Here is a 20,212-nt window from a genome sequence, read left to right as displayed (position 1 = left end):
TTGCAAAACGGACTGAGGTGCCCTCGTTAACAAATGCGGCCAGGTGATCGTGGCACTGCATCGTGCGCCATCTAGTAGCCGTAGATACAATTAGGCTGCTTCACATTGAAATATAGGCAGAAATGATTATAAATAAACAGTATTTGGTACATAATGGAAAGCAATGTTTGTTTGATAGTAGCATACAACATAACATTTTGTCTACATCAAAGCTTATACCAGTAAGATAAAACATGAAAACATCATTATGAAAATGTAGTTAGGACTGAATGATAACTTGTAGAAAGCAATATTGGCGTGAAATGCAACCAAGAAACATTTGATAATTGAAAAACATAGGACTAATATATAAGGAAAAGAACATTTCGGCAACCTGCACAAGAAGACCCGAAGTCAGATATTGAGTAACGGCTTTATACCGTTGAAAAATTTTTTGTTACGTAGTTGTAGCTGTTCGTTAAGGATGAGGCTATCCTTTCGAGCAAAATGCTTGAAAATCTCTAATCCTTCTGGAATATCTAGTCTTCGTCCTTTCTTTTCAGTGTGCAAAATGTTGTTATCGCAGATGGCTTTAGGTCAATGACCTGTAATTAGAAGATGGTCGGCACCAAGACGAATTTTGGGGGCTACTGCCATTTTTTCTTAGCAAGTGTTTTTTATATCTGGTAGTGAAGGCACGTCCTGTTTGTCCTATATAGTAAAAGAAAGGGCGTAGACTAGATATTCTAGCAGAATTAGAGATTTTCAAGCATTTTGCTCGAAAGGATAGCCTCATCCTTAACGAACAGCTACAGCTACGTAACAAAAATTTTTTCAACTGTGTAAAGCCGTTACTCTATATCTGACTTCGGGTCTCGTTGAGCAGGTTGCCGAAATGTTCTTTGCCTTCTAAGGTTGTCCCATGTTTTTCAATTATCAAATGTTTCTTGGCTGTATTTCGCGTCAATATTGCTTTCTACAAGTTGTCATTCAGTCCTATCTACATTTTCATAATGACGTTTTCATGTCTTATCTTACTGTTATAAGCTTTGATGCAGAAAAAGTGTTATGTAGTATGCAACTATCAAACAAACATTGCTTTCCATTATGTACCAAATACTGTTTATTTATAATCATTTCTGCCTATATTTCAATGTGAAGCAGCCTAATTGTATCTACGGCTACTAGATGGCGCGCTCGTCGCAGTGCCGTGTTCACCTGGCCGCATTTGTTAACGCGAGCACCTCAGTCCGTTTTGCAACCTGCACCACGCAAGTAACGAGCAGCCCTTAGTGGCTCGCCATCACAGTTTTCTTTATCTTAAATATCTTTGTGACTAATGCCTTTTTGGCATATTTATTATTTTATAAATGACGTATAAATACTGCCAGTCTTTCACGATGATTCCGTACTTATACTCTATCATACGTTTTAGTCATAATTATGTGACCATGTTATAGAATATAGACCATTCTTTGATTTAAATTCTGAGGAAGACATCCTAGCAGTGTTGAAACCCGGTTAATTCGTTAAATATAGTGACCGTGGGCTGTTTTTCTTTCAATCGTAACTATTCACGGTCTCTGAATGCGCAGCCATGTACAAAATTTTGCGATAAAGAGAAGGGGTGGCACTTGGAAAGAATCAAGACATGGGCTAGTTAGACAAAATGAACCGTTCGATACCACTTTCCGTTTGGATGTTTTGACACGATTTTAGTTTTGAAATACACGATACATGGATACAATTACTCGGTGCATTGGAGCCCTCTCAACAATAACATATTTCTTATTTGTTGGTATTTAATCAGAACAATTTCGCAAGTCGCAACTCATAAACATAATACTCTAGAGTTCTTTTTATATATGTGGCTTCTGTTTTATTGAACATGTCTGAAATATAAATAATGCGCCTTGACGGCAATTAATTGTCATTTAGTACAGATGCACTCCGTCCGCCCTATTGTGAGAATGAGCGGTAGGCTGCAAGCAATGAGGGTAATGTCCGACAGGTTGGGAATTTGGGTTGGACGTGAAGTGTTCTTACACAGCTGAAGTGGTTAAGGTGACCACTCGCATAATGTGGGAAATATAAATTAGAATCTTGGTTTACTTGAATGCCATATTGCAGGCTAAGTCGGAATTTCAATTTCGTCATGTAATGTTATGTTAGCCTCACTGCCCCCCCTTTTTTTAACTAATTTGTGTCTGATTTTATTCTGAGAAGCTCAGTAATGTATGAAAATGGCGTAAATGTAAATTTGATTCAAAAAGTACTTGAAGTGGAGCGCAGCTGGACAGCAACAAACTCTTTAGCGTGAAATCCCTGCAACGATAGTAGTTGTGAATCTTTGAGTATGGACTCTAAAAAAAAGACAATTGATTTATTAAAAAAAAGGAGAACTGTTAATCTGTATCTTGTGGAAAGAGGACGTGTTACTAGGTCGTCGCTCAGAACGTATTGTTACATTTAATGAAAATTGATATTTTAGTGATAAAAGCGAGTAAAGTATGTGTAAGAGTTGCCAAACATTTATGTATACCAATTATCTGGCAGTGAAGAATAGAAATATCTTGTTTTTCGAAAAGGAGGTGAACATCATTGTCGTCGCCGTCTATCAATCGACAGAATTGTAAGTGTACAAAGTTCACTAAAATACAGGAAAAGAAATGCATTCTCTATAGTTTTCGTTCAGTAACTAACAACCTCTCATAATTTCTTAATTACAGTACTTGGATCATGTTCTTGTACAATAGTATGGTGCTGAACTCCAGTGACCAATTTTGATGTAGTCGAACGTGTAACATGAAGGGAGTTTGTGAGCTAAGCAACTCTTTTTCTCACGAAAAGCAGATTCCTGTTTGATCCTATTTACTTACAACAGTGGTCCCTTAGGTATGAAAAGCTACGAAAACTTGGGCTCAAAGCTGTCCGCAATACGGCCAAGTAACTAACCGAGTCGTATTTTAAACCTTGAAGAACAATAACTTCCTCCAAATTGTAATACGTCAACAACTGGTGCAGAAGCTAATCATTGAAGGAGGCAGCAACCAAAATTCAGGTACCAGTTACGACTTAAAGTAAAAATCTCAATCAAATATCAATCTCTCTCTCTCTCTCTCTCTCTCTCTCTCTCTCTCTCTCTCTCTCCAAACACATATATAAATATTCTTATTATTAAAAAAAAGGGTCATTTTATAGTCACGAATACAGCGTGATTCAGCTGACCCTACCGATACGTTTCATGCAACCCGCAATGCCTTCAAAAACAACATGCAAGATTTTCATATTTTCTTGCTAAGAATACACAAACTTTTAGTCCTACAAAAAAAATAAAAAGCACCTTTTTGCAGGAAATTTAATGTAATTAAAATTTGCACTGCAAAATGTTTTCGCTGGAGACCGCAGTTTACGAGTTACTCAATAAAATAGCATTTTAAGATCGCTTTTGTACGTTTTTCTCGAATAATTCGGAAACTACGGTCTTTAGTGAAAACATATCTCCACATAGAATTTAACTACGTTAAATTTCCTACAAAAAGGCCCTGTTCATAATTTCTGTAGAACTAACAGTTCGCATGTAGCGAGTGATAGAATATGAAAACGTTGCACACAGTATTTGAAGGCACTGCGGGTTGCATAAAACGCAGCGGTATTGGCTGATGAATCACAGTGTGTATACAGCTGCAGGATCAAAAACAAATGGTGTCTGTTTGTTCTTTCAATCATGTCCAAAATAACAGACACCAAACCTATAAATGTATGCACCTTGGCAGCAATTAATGATCATTCAGTGCAGATGCTCTCTATGTCCGACATCTCGTGGGGATCAGCATGAGGCTGTAAGAGTGAGGATAATGGACATGGGTTACTACTTATGCAGTGTGCGACAAGTTGGGATCTTGGCCTGGACGTGGAGCGTGCTCTGATGGCCGAAGCGGTTAAGGTGGCCACTCACATAAAGAGGGATATCTGGGTGGGAGTCCCAGTCTGGGACAAATTTTCGTTTGCCAGCACTGAATTTATTTCAACGCCCAATTATGGCTAATGTTGGAATTTAAATTTGTCATATTCCAGAGATTTGGCTGTTCAATCAGTTTCACTCTGAAACAGACAAATATGATTGGGAACATTTCTTTAAACACAAATGCCCTTAGAAAACAAAGTAACTCATTTAATTTGTTCTAAGTGTAGGACATATCTTACAAACCATGAAATTGTGTTTAGGTTATTCCTACTATAATTTATTATTCATTGTCTAAACACTTAGTTTTTGTTAACGAAAATGTAGTTTGCTTCACAAAAAAGAATCTTGATGAAAAATCACTTACTTGAAAAAATTCATGATTATTTATCATATCTTTTGTAACAATTCCTGTTCATAGATGTTTCTACATGCGGAAAGTATAATTTTGTCTAAATTTTCACTAATAGGTAAACCGGTTGGCTGGATAATATTTAATATGGTACTAGAGGTTTTCAGAATACTCTGGAGGGCATAATACACTTATAAGTATTACCAAATGTGCACCAGAAGAGCTCAGTCCAGTTTTAGATTTCTTTGCAAGCAACTCATAGACAACAGTGTGTTAAATACACTATGCATAGCTTTCTTGTTTCTATAAATGTGCGTGAGAACATAGTGCATTGTCTTGTAAGTTTGGTTTCGTTCATATTGCACCATTCGGTAAAATTTCAGTGCTGTTTGGTAAAAGATTGTAAAAATTTTTATAATGTGATTACTTGCTGCCTTAGTAAGTGTGTGAGGACCTATCAGGACATGAAAGAAATAAAACTGGAAATCACAATAAACACGTTGTGCCCATTCTTGATATCAACAGCTTCAGCTACCTGTGGATAACAATCACTTTTCTACGGAGATCGTCGATAACAGAATACTCAGATGTTTAAAGAATATTTTATTTGGAGCATCACCCTTATCCACGAGAATAAAACACACCAGATTAGCATTATGTTTGCTAGAAAGGTGTAATTAAATGTAAAGAACTTTTCCAACATTAAAATAAAAAAAAGCATTATTTTTCGTAATTCCCTTTCAAAAGTCCTGAAAATAATGCTTAATTGGGAAGGGAGTGGATCCACACTGAGCCTTCAAAAGCGTAAAAATGCACAAAAACCCATAGAATTCGAAAAATACTACGACAGACTCGCAATTATCCAGGTACGGATTATCTGGCTTGCGGATTATCCATGTGTAGGTCGGCAATATTTGGAAACAAAAAACGAAACCTGAATTATTCTCGTCATACAATGAACGTTTTCACGAATAGTTGTCTGAATTGCTAGTGAATTTTCCGGATTGTATGGTTGTAGTCTATGAAACGTTTTTGTTTGTGATGTTTCAGACAGAGCTATGTCGGAAGTCTTCAGAAGTGTGCTGAATCTTGCCGAGCGATGGGCCAGATGCCGTAGAGCAACATAAATTCTGTGAAAAGTGGGTGCGGTAATAGATTTTGCGTTTTGAAAGAAAATATGTCAAGCTCTCAGATATGTAAAGCTGTCAGCATGTGTGGTACATAAAATTCCATGTAGAGCTCACACAAAATAAACTTGGCTTTTGCGGAGAAGCCATTCTCTTTCTCGGCGCTGCAGAGTGAAAATCTCATTCTGGAAACATCCCCCAGGCTGTGGCTAAGTCATGTCTCTGCAATATCGTTTCTTTCAGTAGTGCTAGTTCTGCAAGCTTCGCAGGAGAGCTTCTGTAAAGTTTGGAAGGTAGGAGACGAGGTACTGGCAGTTGTAGGGCTGTGAGGACGGGGCGTGAGTCGTGCTTGGGTAGCTCAGTTGGTAGAGCACTTGCCCGCGAAAGGCAAAGATTTCGAGTTCGAGTCTCGGTTCGGCACACAGTTTTAATCCGCATGGAAGTTTCATATCAGCGCACACTCCGCTGCACAGTGAAAACCTCATTCTGGAAGCGTCCCCCAGGCTGTGGCTAAGCCATGTCTCCGCAATATCGTTTCTTTCAGGAGTGCTAGTTCTGCAAGGTTAGGAGGAGAGCTTCTGTAAAGTCTTGAAGGTAGGAGACGAGATACTGGCAGAAGTAAAGCTGTGAGGTCGGGGTGTGAGTCGTGCTTGGGTAGCTCAGTTGGTAGAGCACTTGCCCGCGAAAGGCAAAGATTTCGAGTTCGAGTCTCGTTCCGGCATACAGTTTTAATCTGCCAGAGAGTATCATATCAGCGCACATTCTGCGACAGAGTGAAAATCTCATTCTGGAAGCACCTAAATGGTGAGAGGCAAGGGGACTCGTTGTAATCAGGCAGCTTAATGGTGAGGTGAAAGTCGACCTGCCAAAATCTGGCACTCCAATGGTGAGAGGCAAGGGACTAACCGAAATGAGGCACCTTTAATGGTGATAGGTAAGGGGCTCGCCGAAATGAAGCTCCTCAATGTTGAGAGGCAAGGAGACTCACTGAAACCAAGCATCTTAATGATGGGAGGCAAGGGGACTCTCCAAAATGAAGCACCTCAATGGTGAGAGGCAAGGGGACTCACCAAAATCAAACACCTCAATGGCGAAAGCAAGGAAACTCACAAAAATCAAGGTCCTTAATGGTGGGAGGCTTGGTGATGCACCGAAATCAAGCACCTCAATGGTGAGAGGCGAAGGGACTCACTAAACGCGAGGTGGGGCCCCTCCACGCCCGCACCAGCGTGGTGGCCAAACCAAAAGTTCTACTGTCACCTCCGTAAACATGTTAGTTATCTAGTAAGTGGATCACAGGATGCTGGGCTGTGATGTTGTCCGTGCGTCTGGGTAAGGCTACGCATTAACACGGTCCATCAGGTGATAGATAGTGGACGAAACGCGAGTGAGGGTAGCGATTTGAAGAGCAGAGGGAAAAAAGTGCCATGGCTCGTGCCGTGGGAAAAAAACCTCTGCGACAGTGGGATGGGTAGTAAGAGCAGTAGTGGCTTACTAGCTGCGATAGCTCATGCAAGGTTGGATTTGTTAGTATAGGTATCATGCATCATTACCGTGACAAGCGATGGCGATGTGTCCCAGTTGCTGAAGCTGCTACATTCCTGGAACAATCAAGATCGTTATACAGTAGTGGGAGATCGGCCATAGATCATCTCACTGTGTGGGGGATGTGTGGAGCTTGTTTGCATGCAGTGTACGGTACGGCTTCCCTGTGTGGTGCCAGTTATTCGGCAGTGTATTTCAGCTGGATATCCAGTAAATGTGTCTGATTAACAGGGGCTCGCCTGTGCCGTTATGTTTGCGTATGCTTGGCCATAGATGTTATGTCCTTGCAAGTATGTCTTTTGGTCTTTTATGTTTCCATCTATGGTTGTGGTCGTAGTTCCCCAGATTCAGAATAAACGGGTTCTGCGAATGTCTGGAGTTTCTGTATAGTCTTGTGGTGAGTTTGTGGATTACCTCCGTGAGAGTCTCAAGTCGGTATTCCCGGTGAAGGTCTGCGATGCGTGTGTATCGTGGAGCATTGCTTATGATTTTGAGTACTTTGTTTTGTATGAGCTGCAGACGGCGCAGGCGTGTAGGCGCAGCGTATCCCCAGACGGGAGCTGCGTGCGTCATCAGGGGTCGGATAAGTGTCATGTACATGGACCTCGACACCCTTCTGTTCAGTGTGCTACGCCTGTTGAGCATAGGATGGAGCTGTTTGAGCCTCGCGCTAGCTCGGTTGGTCATGTGTTGTATGTGGTCCCCCCAGAGTAATTTCCGGTCCAGCCAGACACCGAGGTATTTGACTTTCTCGCGGAAACGTATTGGACGTGCATGTAGAGTTATTGGTCTGCAGTAGCGGTGTTTGCGCAGTTGCTTCGGTCTTTTAGTGAACAGAACGGCTTCGCACTTGTCGACGTTTACTCTAACACGCCATTTCTCCAATCAAGGCTCGGCCACTCTGAGTGCAGTCTGTAGGCGTGACGTAATGTTTGATGGTTTCCAATCTTGCGCAAGGATGGCTGTGTCATCCGTGTAGATTGCCATCATTGTGTTGTGTGTGGTTGGGAGATCGTTTATGTAGAGGTTAAACAGTAGGGGCCCTAGGATGCTTCCCTGGGGTACTCCCGCGTGTATACCGTGTCGTGTTGATTGTTTTCCCTGCACGTCAGTGTTGAAACTCCTGTCTGTGAGGTATGAGTGTATTAGACGCAGCAGCCCGTCGGGGAATCCCGCGTCGCTGAGTTTGCGGATGAGGCCGTTGTGCCATAGACGGTCGAAAGCCTTTTAGATGTCCAGGAACACTGCCCCTGTAGCTTTGTTTATGTTGAAGCCATGTGTTATATGTTCAACGACCCGTAGGAGTTGTTGTGTTGTGGAGTGGTGATTCCTGAAGCCGAATTGCTCCGGTCTCAGGATGTCATTTGTTACGCAGTGCCTAGTGATGCGTTTGAGAATCACCTTCTCAACAACCTTACTGAGCGAGCTCAGAAGGCTGATGGGTCGGTAATTTTGTGGGAGGCTGTGGTCTTTCCCCGGCTTCCTGAACATCAGGACCTTGGCCGTCTTCCAAAAGGCGGGGAAGTGTTGGTGTTTTAGTATGGCATTCGTTATGTGTGTTAGGTACTCAGTTGCTTTATCCGTGAACTCCTGGAGGACACGGTTTTGAATGCCATCATGACCAGGGGCTTTCCTAGCAGCGGAATGCATTATAGCCCAGGAGACTTCGGCTGTGCTAGCATGTCGAATGTCGTCGCGCGATGGTTGGGCTAGAATGCGTGTAACCTCTTGGTCAGTAGCAAGTGTGAACGCTGGATCTGATGGTACCAGGTTCGGTGTAAATGACGCTGCGAGTGTTCGGGCCATTAGTTCTGCTTTCTCTTCCGCTGAGTATGCAGGTCCGTCAGGCCCTTGAAGCGTTGGGGTGTATATTTTCTCCGTGGTGAAGTGTCGGGCTAGTTGCCACACGCCAGGTCGTGTGGTGTCCAGCCCTTCGAGTTTTTGGTTCCACTGTTGTGTTCTGTGTGTTTGTATTTTATCGTGTATGATGCCCTGTAGTCTGTTAATGTGCCGTTTGAAGTACGGGCGCCTGGCGCGCTGCCATTGTCTCCTGAGGCGATTCCTCATTGAGATTAGGCCCAGGATTTCCTGGGGCAGGGCCGCACTGCGTTGTTGTGAGGTGCGATCAGGTATGGTGCCTGCCATTGCGTCCTGGACGGCGTTGGTGAGGCTTTCTACTACCTCGTCAATTTGTGCTGTTTCGTTAATTTCGTGTATAGGTGGGATGTGGCTATCAAGCGTTTGCTTGAACAATGTCCAATTCGCACGCCCGTAGTCCAACATCTTGCGTTGTTCCGCGTGCTGCAGTGTTTCCTCAATGTATAGTATTACAGGTTGGTGGTTTCAGGCCAGATCGTTTTCAACGGCAACGTTGAGTGTCGCTGCAATGCCCTTGATGAGGGCCATGTCTATCACGTCTGGCCTGTGTCCCCTCTGATGGGGAATGAGCGTCGGTTCAGTCGGCGCTAGTATAATGTAGTTTCTGCCTAGTGAATGTTCGTACAGTTTTTTGCCGTTGGGATTTCGTATGTGTGAATTCCATTCTGGGTGTTTCGCGTTCAGATCTCCAGCGACTATTACTCGCGGTGAAATGTTGAGTAATGTGCTGATATCGCGTGTTGAGATGCCTACAGGGCTGTTGTATACCGATATCAGTGTGGTGTAGGCTCCGTTGAACTTGACTCTGACGGCCGTAGCCTCGATTTTTTCCAGTTCAGGGAGCTCTATGTTTGTGTGCTCAATGTCTTTGTGTCGGTCGGTACGATAGACACAATAGCCAGGAAAGTTTAATTGTTTGTGCGGTTTAAGTTTAGTCTCGCTCAGTAGCGCGACAAGGACTCCCTTGCGCTCCATGAACGCGGCAAATTCTGCCCTTTTGTTGTGGATCGAGTCTGCATTCCAGAACAGGATCTGTGATAGTGTGTGCGGGTCTACATTATGGGCCGGGTGTGGCATATTATTCATGTAAGAATGTGAAAGAGTGATGTGATGGCAGTGTGTATGACAGCCCAGTATTGCCCGGGTTCGGCGCTCATGAGCTGGGTGATGAGTGTAGCGACGGCCGTCAGCACCTTGGTAAGGATTTGAACGGTCGTGTGTCGGGGGAATAATGTTTCCAGTATTCCCCCAGGTGGTGTGTTGGTGTTGGGTGTGGCAGCCGGAGGTGCTGTTGTGGAGTTAGCGGCCGCTTGTGCGGGTATTGGCGTGTTGTTAGGAGCGGCATTTGTGCTTTGTGACAGAGGTTGTGGCGCCTGTGTTACTTCTGTGGTGAGGGGGATGGTAGTGTGAGTTACAGTCTCGGTGTCTTGTTGACTGTTTTCCAATGTGTTGCTGTTCTGTTGTTGTTGCGTGGCCTGTTGTGGTGATTTCGTGTTCCCCGCCCTGTGTTTGCGTGTACGTCTATTCCTCCTCTGGGCTTGGGGTTCGGGGGGTTCTTGTGTGGATGTGTTTTCCTGTAAATGGTGCGTTTCTTCGCAGCACGTGATTTCCGGGAGTGGGGTCGTGTTGTTTGGGGGCATAGATGTTGGTACCGATGCTTGTTGGGTTTCAGGTGTTGCCTGTGGCTGTTGTGTGGCTGTTGCAGCGGTTGTTTCACGTGTGTGTGTAGGGCGCTGAGGTTCCGCAGCCTGTGCCGTTGCGCCAGGGCGTGCAACCGTGGCAAACGTTACGCCGTTCCTTACTGGGTTCGGCGCTGGCCTTGGGCGTGGTATGTCGTACAGTACCCTGCTTTTGTCTTGTTTTCTCTTCAGCGCCTGTTTGTATGAGTTGCACTGTCTGAAGTTTGCCGCATGGGGCCCACCGCAGTTGGCACAGCGTCGCTGGTTTGGCTGTATTTGTGTGCACGTGTTGGATCTGTGATTGCCAGCGCATCCGCGGCAGCGAGTTGCCAGGCCGCAGCGGAGGGCCGAGTGGCCGAACCGCTGGCAGTTGTTGCATTGTTGGGGGACGTTGGGTGGTTCATAAAGTTCTACACGTACGTCCATCCGCAGAAAGCTCTTTATCTGCAGGATGGCGCGGGAATCAGCCGCGTCGGCTAACTCAACCATGTAGTGTGGTAGCGGTGCGTGTGTACGGAACCCTGTCATCCGGGAGGCACTTTTACAGTCGAATCCCAGATAACAAAGGGCCGCATGTACTGTCTCGTTGGGGGTGCTGGGGTCCACTCCCTTGATCACGTACTGCTGGGTTCTCTCGTCCAGCGTTATGTACGTGTAATGTTCGATCTTCCGATCTTTGAGGAAGGTCAGAAGATCTTTATATTCATTGTCTGTGGCAACGTGCAGTGAGGCCCTATCCCCCGAGTACTTTGCATGTAATGTGCCTTGCCGCGATGCAGTGTTAAGGGCACTAAGGTTCCCATAGTTTTGTATAACAACTGGGGGGAAACCAGTCTTGTGTTGTGTGGGCACCGTTGTGGCTTTGTGTGCTTTGTTGTTGTTCGCCACAACTGTGTTTGCGTTTTGTTGTGTGTTAATGTTGCTAGCCTGAGGTGAGCTAGTGGGTGTAGGCAACAGCGCCTTTCGGTTGCCTAGCGAGTTTGGTTGCTCGCTTGTTTGTGCTGGTGTTTTCTTGAGTCTGCGTTTTGGGCCCTCCACCTGCCAGGGCTCTGTGTAGTAGTTTTCTGTGTCCACATCCGCCGCCGCTGTCTCGATCTCTTGAGGCTGCGGCGTCGGTGGGAGAATGGTACATGACTGTCCAGTGACAGGGACTCACTGAAATCAAGCATCTTAATGGTGAGAAGCAAGAGGACTCACCGAAATCAGGTACGTCAATAATAAGAGGGAGGGGGACTCACCGAAATCAAGCACCTCAATGGTAAAAGGCAAGGCGACTCACCAATATCAAACACCTCCATGGTGAGAGGCAAAGCAACTCACCGAAATCAGTCAGCGCAATGGTGAGAGTGCGACTCTGTGGCTCTGTTGCCTGGTTGATTCATATGTTTGCACCACAGTGAGCCTTTTGGCTGTGATGATTCTCTATTAAAGTAGACATAGATGGCGCTCTGATAGCTATGCCATTACGGTGTATGTTGGTCGACGCTGAAACTATTATTAGTACATCTACTATCCTCCAGGTGTCATACACCGCCGTCAGATCAAAATCGACGTCACCTTTCGAGGTTTTTTTTTCCGACAGTGTATAAGGCCTCAATTCACTGTCATATGTCTCCAGGCAATATCGTATGTAAGCAAAGCAATGCAAAGCTCCGCGTGCTGGCCCTAATGGGCCATTAGGAACCGACCGACTGCCGTGTCATTGCCTCCCACTCGATGCGATATGTGGGGCGTTGGCTCAGCACACAGCTCTTCCGGTAGTTGTCGGCTTTCTTGAACTTGGAGCGGCAACCACTCGGTCAAGTAGCTCCTCAAACGGTATTATGAGGCTGCGTGCAGCCTTTTCCATTCCTCTCAGCAAGTAGTAACCCTTGGCAGTATCGGAACTCGAACGCAGGACCTCCACAAAGCGATCATACACTCTGACCACTTAGTCATGGAGGCGGACACTGTATGTAAACTAATGTCTAGTATTTGACAGATAATTATTTGTCAATTTGTAAATGTAAATACTCTCAAACGGAGAATTCATACGAACCTACACGGGAGGTCAACATGTAACAATAATTTTTCAGAAAGAAAATATACAAAAATGCCACTGAAGAAAGCACATGAAGTGCTGAAACACGTTTCAAATGATTCAAATGGCTCTAAGCACTATGGGACTTAACAGCTGAGGTCATCAGTTCAAATGGTTCAAATGGCTCTGCGCACTATGGGACTTAACATCTGAGGTCATCAGTCCCCTAGAACTTAGAACTACTTAAACCTAATTAACCTAAGGACAGCACACACATCCATTCACTAGACAGGATTCGAACCTGCGAACGTAGCAGTCGCGCGGTTCCGGACTGAAGCGCCTAGAAACGCTCTCTCACCGCGGCCGGCTAAAACACGTTTAGGTAACAACAAAAGTACAGGGTGATCAAAAAGTCAGTATAAATTTGAAAACTGAATAAATCACGGAATAATGTAGATAGAGAGGTACAAATTGACACACATGCTTGGAATGACATGGGGTTCCAGTAGAACCAAAAAAATACGAAAGTTCAAAAAATGTTCGACAGATGGCGCTTCATCTGATCAGAATAGCAATAATTAGCATAACAAAGTGAGACAAAGCAAATATGATGTTCTTTATAGGGAATGCTCAACATGTCCACCATGATTCCTCAACAATAGGTGTAGTCGAGGAATAATGTTGTGAACAGCACTGTAAAGCATGTCCGGAGTTACGGGGAGGCATTGGCATCGGATGTTGTCTTTCAGCATCCCTAGAGATGTCGGTCGATCACGATAGACTTGCGACTTCAGGTAACCACAAAGACAATAATCGCACGGACTGAGGTCTGGGGACCTGGGAGGCCAAGCATGACGAAAGTGGCGGCTGAGCACACGATCATCACCAAATGACGCGCGCAAGAGATCTTTCACACGTCTAGCAATATGAGGTTTTTTTTGTTCTAATAAAACCCCATGCCATTCCAAGCATGTGTGTCAATTTTTACCTCTCTATCTACATTATTCCGTGGTTTATTAAGTTTTCAAATTTATACTGACTTTTTGATCACCCGGTATAAAACGGTGAAACTTCCTGGCAAATTACAACTGTGTGCCGGACTGAGACTCGAACTCGGGACATTTGTCTTTCGCGGGCAAGTTCTCTACCAACTAATCTACCCAAGCACGACTCACGCCCCGTCGTCACAGCTTTACTTCTGCCAGTACCTCGTCTCCTACCTTCCAAACTTTACAGAAGCTCTCCTGCGAACCTTGCAGAACTAGCACTCCTAAAAGAAAGGATATTGCGGAGTTATGGCTTAGCCATAGCGTGTGGGATATTTCCAGAATGGAATGTTTCCAGAATGGAAACACCCCCCAGGCTGTGGCTAAACCATGTCTCCGCAACATCCTTTCTTTTAGGAGTGCTAGTTCTGCAAGGTTCGCAGGAGAGCTTCTGTAAAGTTTGGAATGTAGGAGACGAGGTACTGGCAGAAGTAAAGCTGTGACGACGGGACATGAGTCGTGCTTGGGTAGCTCAGATGGTAGAACACTTGCCCGCGAAAGGCAAAGGTCCCGATTTCGAGTCTCGGTGCGACACACAGTTTTAATCTGCCAGGAAGTTTCATATCAGCGCACACTCCGCTGCAGAGTGAAAATCTCATTCTGGATATAAAACGGTGCCTTGCATAAGGCGGAATTAGTCTGCAAGAGGCAGGCAGGCGGCTGGTAGGTACCTGTATCTGGCGGATGCGGGCGTCTGGCGGCTGCTCCTCCGGTGCGGGGGCGTCCTCGCCCTCGGGCGTCTTGGCGCGCGGCTGCGGCTGCGGCTCCAGGCGCTCCTCGGCCTCCAGCTGCAGCTGCTCGTGGCTGCCCGTGTCCACGTCGTCCACCACCACGCTGCAACACACGACGCCGGCCGCGTCACAATCGCTGCACTACACTGCCTCCCAGTAAACACATAAAATGTAACGAGACCTGTTCGCACGAGATATCTGAACAGTCACGGAAATCAATGCGCTGCATACACTGATAAGCTAAAACATTATCAACTGCCCACCGCGACGTTGGATACCGCCTGGTGCCACGTGGCACGTGGCGTGGTAACAAAGGGCGTGGGCTGCAAATGGCGAAGTCTACTGAGATAAGCTACTTTGACAAAGGGCAGATCACTATTTCGCAGAGCTTGTGAATGAGTATCTCGAAAACGGCGAAGCTGGTCGAATGTTCACGTGCTGCTGTCGTTAGCATCTACTGAAAGAGGTAGAAGGACAGTGAAACTACCACTAGACGCTAAATGGTCGGACGTCCACGATTCTCCACAGAACGTGGGGTTCGTAGACTTGTCTGCTCTGTAAAATAGGGTCGATGGTGATCTGTGGCGTCTCTGCCGAAATAGCATAATGCTGGTGCACTCGCAAGTGTTCCATAGCACGCCGTTCGTGGTACAGTGCCGAGAATGGAGCTCCGAAGCAGTGCACCACTACGCGTTCATGAGGTAACCCAACGACATCGTCAGTTACAATTGCAGTATTTTGCCACATAAAAATTTTATCTTTCATAGGTAATTTATAGGTTGCTATAGGCAATGTATTACGAATATTTTAATTTTGACCGTAAATTCACCATAAAAGTGTCAGAGCTATTATATTAATATATTTCCTTTGTAAGTAGGCTGTTTAGGTTTTTATGTTGGTAACGCCACGTAGCGCTCTCTATTAAAATCGCTGACTGCGCTGTGTGCAGTCTGTGGCTGGTTGGACTCGCTGTTGGAAGTTATTCTCCAGTGTAGTGTTGGGCAGTTGGATCTGAACAGCTCGTAGCGTTGGGCAGTTGGAGGTGAGCCGCCAGCAGTGGTGGATGTGGGGAGAGAGATGCCAGAGTTCTGAGATGTTAATGTGAGCGGACGATCTGGACGTGTGTCCGTCAGAAAAAGAAAGTGGATGTCACGAATTTGAACATTATTAAGGTGAATACATTATTAAGGTAAATACATTGTTTGTTCTCTACCAAAATCTTTCATTTGCTAAACTATATGCCTATCAGTAGTTAGTGCCTTCAGTATTTAGAATCTTTTATTTAGCTGGCAGTATTGGCGCTCGCTGTATTGCAGTGTAACGAAGATTTTTGTGAGGTAAGTGATGCATGAAGGGTATAGGTTGTTAGTCAGGGCAATTCTTTTGTAGGGATTATTAAAAGTCAGATTGCGTTGCGCTAAAATATTGTGTGTCAGTTCAGTAATGATCAGAATAAGTAAAGGGAAAACTGTCTCAGTACGTTAAGTTTCACTCTGGAGTTTGAAAATCAAGTAACGTAGAAGTTTTACCAGCACTGGCATTCTTTACATTCAAAGGGGAAGTTTCACCTTTTAATAATTCCACATGGGTAACTGTATTCGTCTTTTACTGTGTCACATTTGGTTTCTATCACAGTTATCAATATTTAAAAGTCTGCTACATGTATTTTACCTTACGTGTTTTTAACAGATTATGTTTCTTGCGTAAATGATGACTACATCTAAGCACACAGTAGCGACATCTGTGAAGGAAGTAGGCAACCATATTTCTGGTAGCTACTGCATTTCAGTAGCCAGTTGCAAAATGACTGTATGGACGATGTGGCCTATTTTACACCATATTTTACATCTATGTGACGATGCTGTGCTGAGCATTTTTATATGTTTTGACGATGCCATTACGTCCTTACCACATTAGAACATTGTGTAGAACAGGTACGCTTTATGCTGTACTGTGTTGAAAGACAGACTGCCTACTAGGTGTATATATTTTTATATTGTAGATCTGAAGATAATGATAATAATGAGCGTATGGCATTGGTGGTCGGGAGACACCTCGCGGGGCGGTTCGGCCGCCGCTCCACAAGTTCTTTAACGCCACTACGGCGACTTGCGAGTGAATGAGAATGAAATTATGATGAAAGACACACAACACCCAGTCATCTCGAGGCAGAGAAAATCCCTAACCCCGCCGGGAATCGAACCCGGGACCGTGTGCGCGGGAAGCGAGAACGCTACCGCAAGACCACGAGCCGCGGGCTGATCCGAAGATGGTCATTACTAACTGAAACCAGTCATCGTCACAGGAATGGTATGATAGTATATTGAGATATGTAATGCTGTATTGTGTTGAAAGACAGACTGCCCACGAAGTGTATATATTTTTATATTGTAGATCCGAAGATGGTCATTACTGACTAAAACCAGTCATCGTCAAAGGAATGGTATTGTGATCAAAGACTGGAATAAAAAACATTTGAGAATTGCAGTAGGCGCGGGACAATCGGTATTCGACCGTCGATCAATGGAAACGTATCGGCTTTTCAGGTGAACAACATTTTTGTTACGCTAGGTCGTTGGCCGTCTCCACAAACGCCGCCATCGAGTTGAACGGCGGCTCGTAATGTGCAGCTCGCCACGGAGACATGCTGGTGTGAGCAGTATTGTGCTATGGGATACATTTTCGTACGCTTGCATAGAACCTGTAGTAGTAATCGAAGACACACTGACAGCTGCGAACCACGTGTACGCCTTCATGCTTGATCTCTTCCCGCCGGCGATGTCATCTTCCAACAGTATAATTGTTCGTGTGTCGGAGCCAGAGCCATGCTACAGTGGGTTGAGGAGCGTAGTAGTGAACTCACGTTGATATCTGGCCGACCAAATTCCCCTGATGTGAATCCTGTGGAACTCATCTGGGTCGCTATCGGGCGCCATCACCGCTAGACATCTAACGATACATGCCTCCACAAACCTGCCAACAAACTGTCGGAGTCCTGATACGCGGAATCAGTGGTATATTTTATTCCAAAGACGGACAAACAAGCTATTAAGCAGGTGATATAATGTTTTGCCTCATCATTGTCCGGGGTGTTTGAGTTCATTGTTTCAATGTTAAGGATGAGATGGCGTCGGATACGTCGGACGTTGAGGCCGAGGAGGAAGTTATTTGCCTATCGTCGGATGAGGACGATGAGCAGGCTGCGCCGTGCACGCCCGAAGCGTTGGACACGCCGTCGGACGCTTCTGACTAGGCCTTACTTTGGCCGTATGTGTAAATGGCGAACGGAATATACCCAGTCAGACGGTGTTCGATTTGAATATGGGAAAATGGGAGCAATTGAAAAATTTGATGAGAATGCGCACAATTTTAGTAAATTAAGTCACTACGATATAACAGATGAGTGTTTGAGTGTTTGAAACAAAGTGTCACATATTGGTACAGAGACACGTCAAAACTAGAAGAAAAGTTTCTGTAATTATAAGAGACAGTCAGATGAGAATATAACCCGGGTAGTGCGAGTAGGATTCACGCCCCGAGGGTTACGTACAAACTTAGCTATATGTATAGACAATTCATCCATTCGAGGAATTAAGAATTTCGATGATTTTTGCCTATTGTCGATATCGATGCTGGCAAGATATCAAAATGTGCAACATAAATGCCAGTATCTTTTGATTCCATTGACGCAGAAGCTTAAAATTTTTTTACCGCCTAGGGACCATATACTTAGTATGAGACTATTTCCGGAAGACTTTTGACACTGTACCACACAAGCGGCTCGTAGTGAAATTGCGTGCTTATGGAATATCGTCTCAGTTATGTGACTGGATTTACGATTTCCTGTCACAAAGGTCACAGTTCGTAGTAACTGACGGAAAGTCATCGAGTAAAACAGAAGTCATTTCATGCGTTCCCCAAGGTAATGTTATAGGCCCTTTGCTGTTCCTTATTTATATAAACGATTTAGGAGACAACCTGAACAGCCGTCTTCGGTTGTTTACGGATGACGCTTTAGTTTATCGACTAATAAAGTCATCAGAAGACCAAAACAAACTGGAAAACGATTTAGAAAAAATATCTGAATGGTGTGAAATCTGGCAGTTGACCCGAAATAACGAAAAGTGTGAGGTCATCCACGAGTCCTAAAAGGAACTCGCTAAACTTCGGTTACACGATAAATCAGTCTAATCTAAAAACGGTAAATTCAACTAAATTCCTAGATATTACAATTACGAACAACTTAAATTGGAAAGAACACACAGAAAATGTTGTGGGGAAGGCTAACCAAAGAGTGCGTTTTATTGGCAGGACACTTAGAAAGTGTAACAAACCTACTAAGGAGACTGCCTACACTACGCTTGTCCGTCCTCTTTTTAGAAGACTGCTGTGCCGTCTGGGATCCTTACCAGATAGGAATGACGGAGTAAATCGACAAAAATTCAAAGAAAGACAGCACGTTTTGTATTATCGCGAAATATGGGAGAGAGTGTCACAGAAATGATACAGGATTTGGGCTGGAAATCATTAAAAGAGAGGCGTTTTTCGTTGCGACGGAATCCTATCACGAAATTCCAATCACCAACTTTCTCCCCCGAATGCGAAAACATTTTGTTGACACCGAACTATATAGGGAGGAACGATCACCACGATAAAATAAGGGAAATCAGAGCTTGTACGGAAAGATATAGGTGTTCATTCCTTCCGCGCGCTATACGAGATTGGAATAACAGAGAACTGTGAAGGTGGTTCGATGAATCCTCTGCCAGGCACTTAAATGTGATTTGCAGAGTATCCATGTAGATGTAGATGTAGATATAGAGACATAAATGTCAACTTTATAAGTTCAAATGGTTCAAATGGCTCTGTGCACTATCGGACTTAACTGGGTGGGGGGTCATCAGTCCCCTAGAACTTAGAACTAGTTAAACCTAACTAACCTAAGGACATCACACACATCCATGCCCCAGGCAGGATTAGAACCTGCGACCGTAGCGGTCGCGTGGTCCCGGACTGTAGCGCCTGGAACCGCTCGGCCACTCTGGCCGGTCAACTTTATAAGTCTGCCGAGAAGAAGGGGTCTTAAAGACGGACGGACAGTCAGATTAAATGAAAAAAAATTTTTTTCATGTGATCTAAATCGAAACTAACAATTTTCGGATTTTTTCCTGTACTTGTGCTGTGAAAACTTGCTTCTTGCCAAATTTCATGATTACTGATCAACGAGAAGTACCGTATGGGTTTTGATGAGTAAGTTTGCGAGTGCAAAAATATGTGACATACAAGGGCTATTCAGAAAGTAAAGTCCGATCTAGCACGAAATGGAGACCATAGTGAAAATCCGACCAAGTTCGTATAGAAGTGTTGGGCAATGTCTGTAATATGCTCATCGATCGCATCACGATGGTGTTTTCAATTCTGAGCATACAGTGAGCACGTAAAGACGCCAAGAGAATAGTGTCTCCCAATAAGTATGGGTGCCTGCCGTGACATTTCGTCTGATTCCACGCAGCCCATATAACTGTCAAGCAATTCTTTCTTAATGACAAATCTCGACCGCTCACTGCAATGGCAACGAAGGCGGTCCTGCAGTTTCTCATCGCCCACCAAACAGAAAACCAGAAAATTCTGGTCGTATACAAAAGCGCTAAGCGGGTCTAAGGATTCCGTTCAGTCCCTTGTTGACCAGTCTGGTGTGTCAGTTAGAGATAGCAAAACGAAAGCTGAAGTTTTAAATTTCACGTTCGAGAAATCGTTCACACAGGAGAATCGTGCAAACACAACGTCATTTGACTATCGGATGGACTCCCATATGGACGACATTGTAATAAACATACCTGGAATAGAGAAAAACTGAAGGATTTGAAAGCAAATAAATAACCAGGTCCAGA

General features: G+C 44.6%; 1 protein-coding gene across 1 annotated transcript in view; it reads right to left on the bottom strand.

Annotated features, from left to right (window-relative positions):
* The window catches only part of LOC126194930 (uncharacterized), a 538,570-nt gene that overhangs the window by 6,418 nt on the left and 511,940 nt on the right, over positions 1-20,212 (bottom strand). Inside the window, exon 3 of the mRNA XM_049933312.1 lies at positions 14,262-14,424. Coding sequence (XP_049789269.1) covers positions 14,262-14,424 — 163 coding nt within the window. The remainder of the gene's footprint in view (positions 1-14,261; positions 14,425-20,212) is intronic.

This window comes from Schistocerca nitens, chromosome 7 (assembly GCF_023898315.1).
Source record: "Schistocerca nitens isolate TAMUIC-IGC-003100 chromosome 7, iqSchNite1.1, whole genome shotgun sequence".
Taxonomy (NCBI): Eukaryota; Metazoa; Arthropoda; class Insecta; order Orthoptera; family Acrididae; genus Schistocerca; species Schistocerca nitens.
The sequence above is the reverse complement of the archived record's forward strand: the minus strand, read 5'-3'. Positions and strand labels throughout refer to the sequence as shown.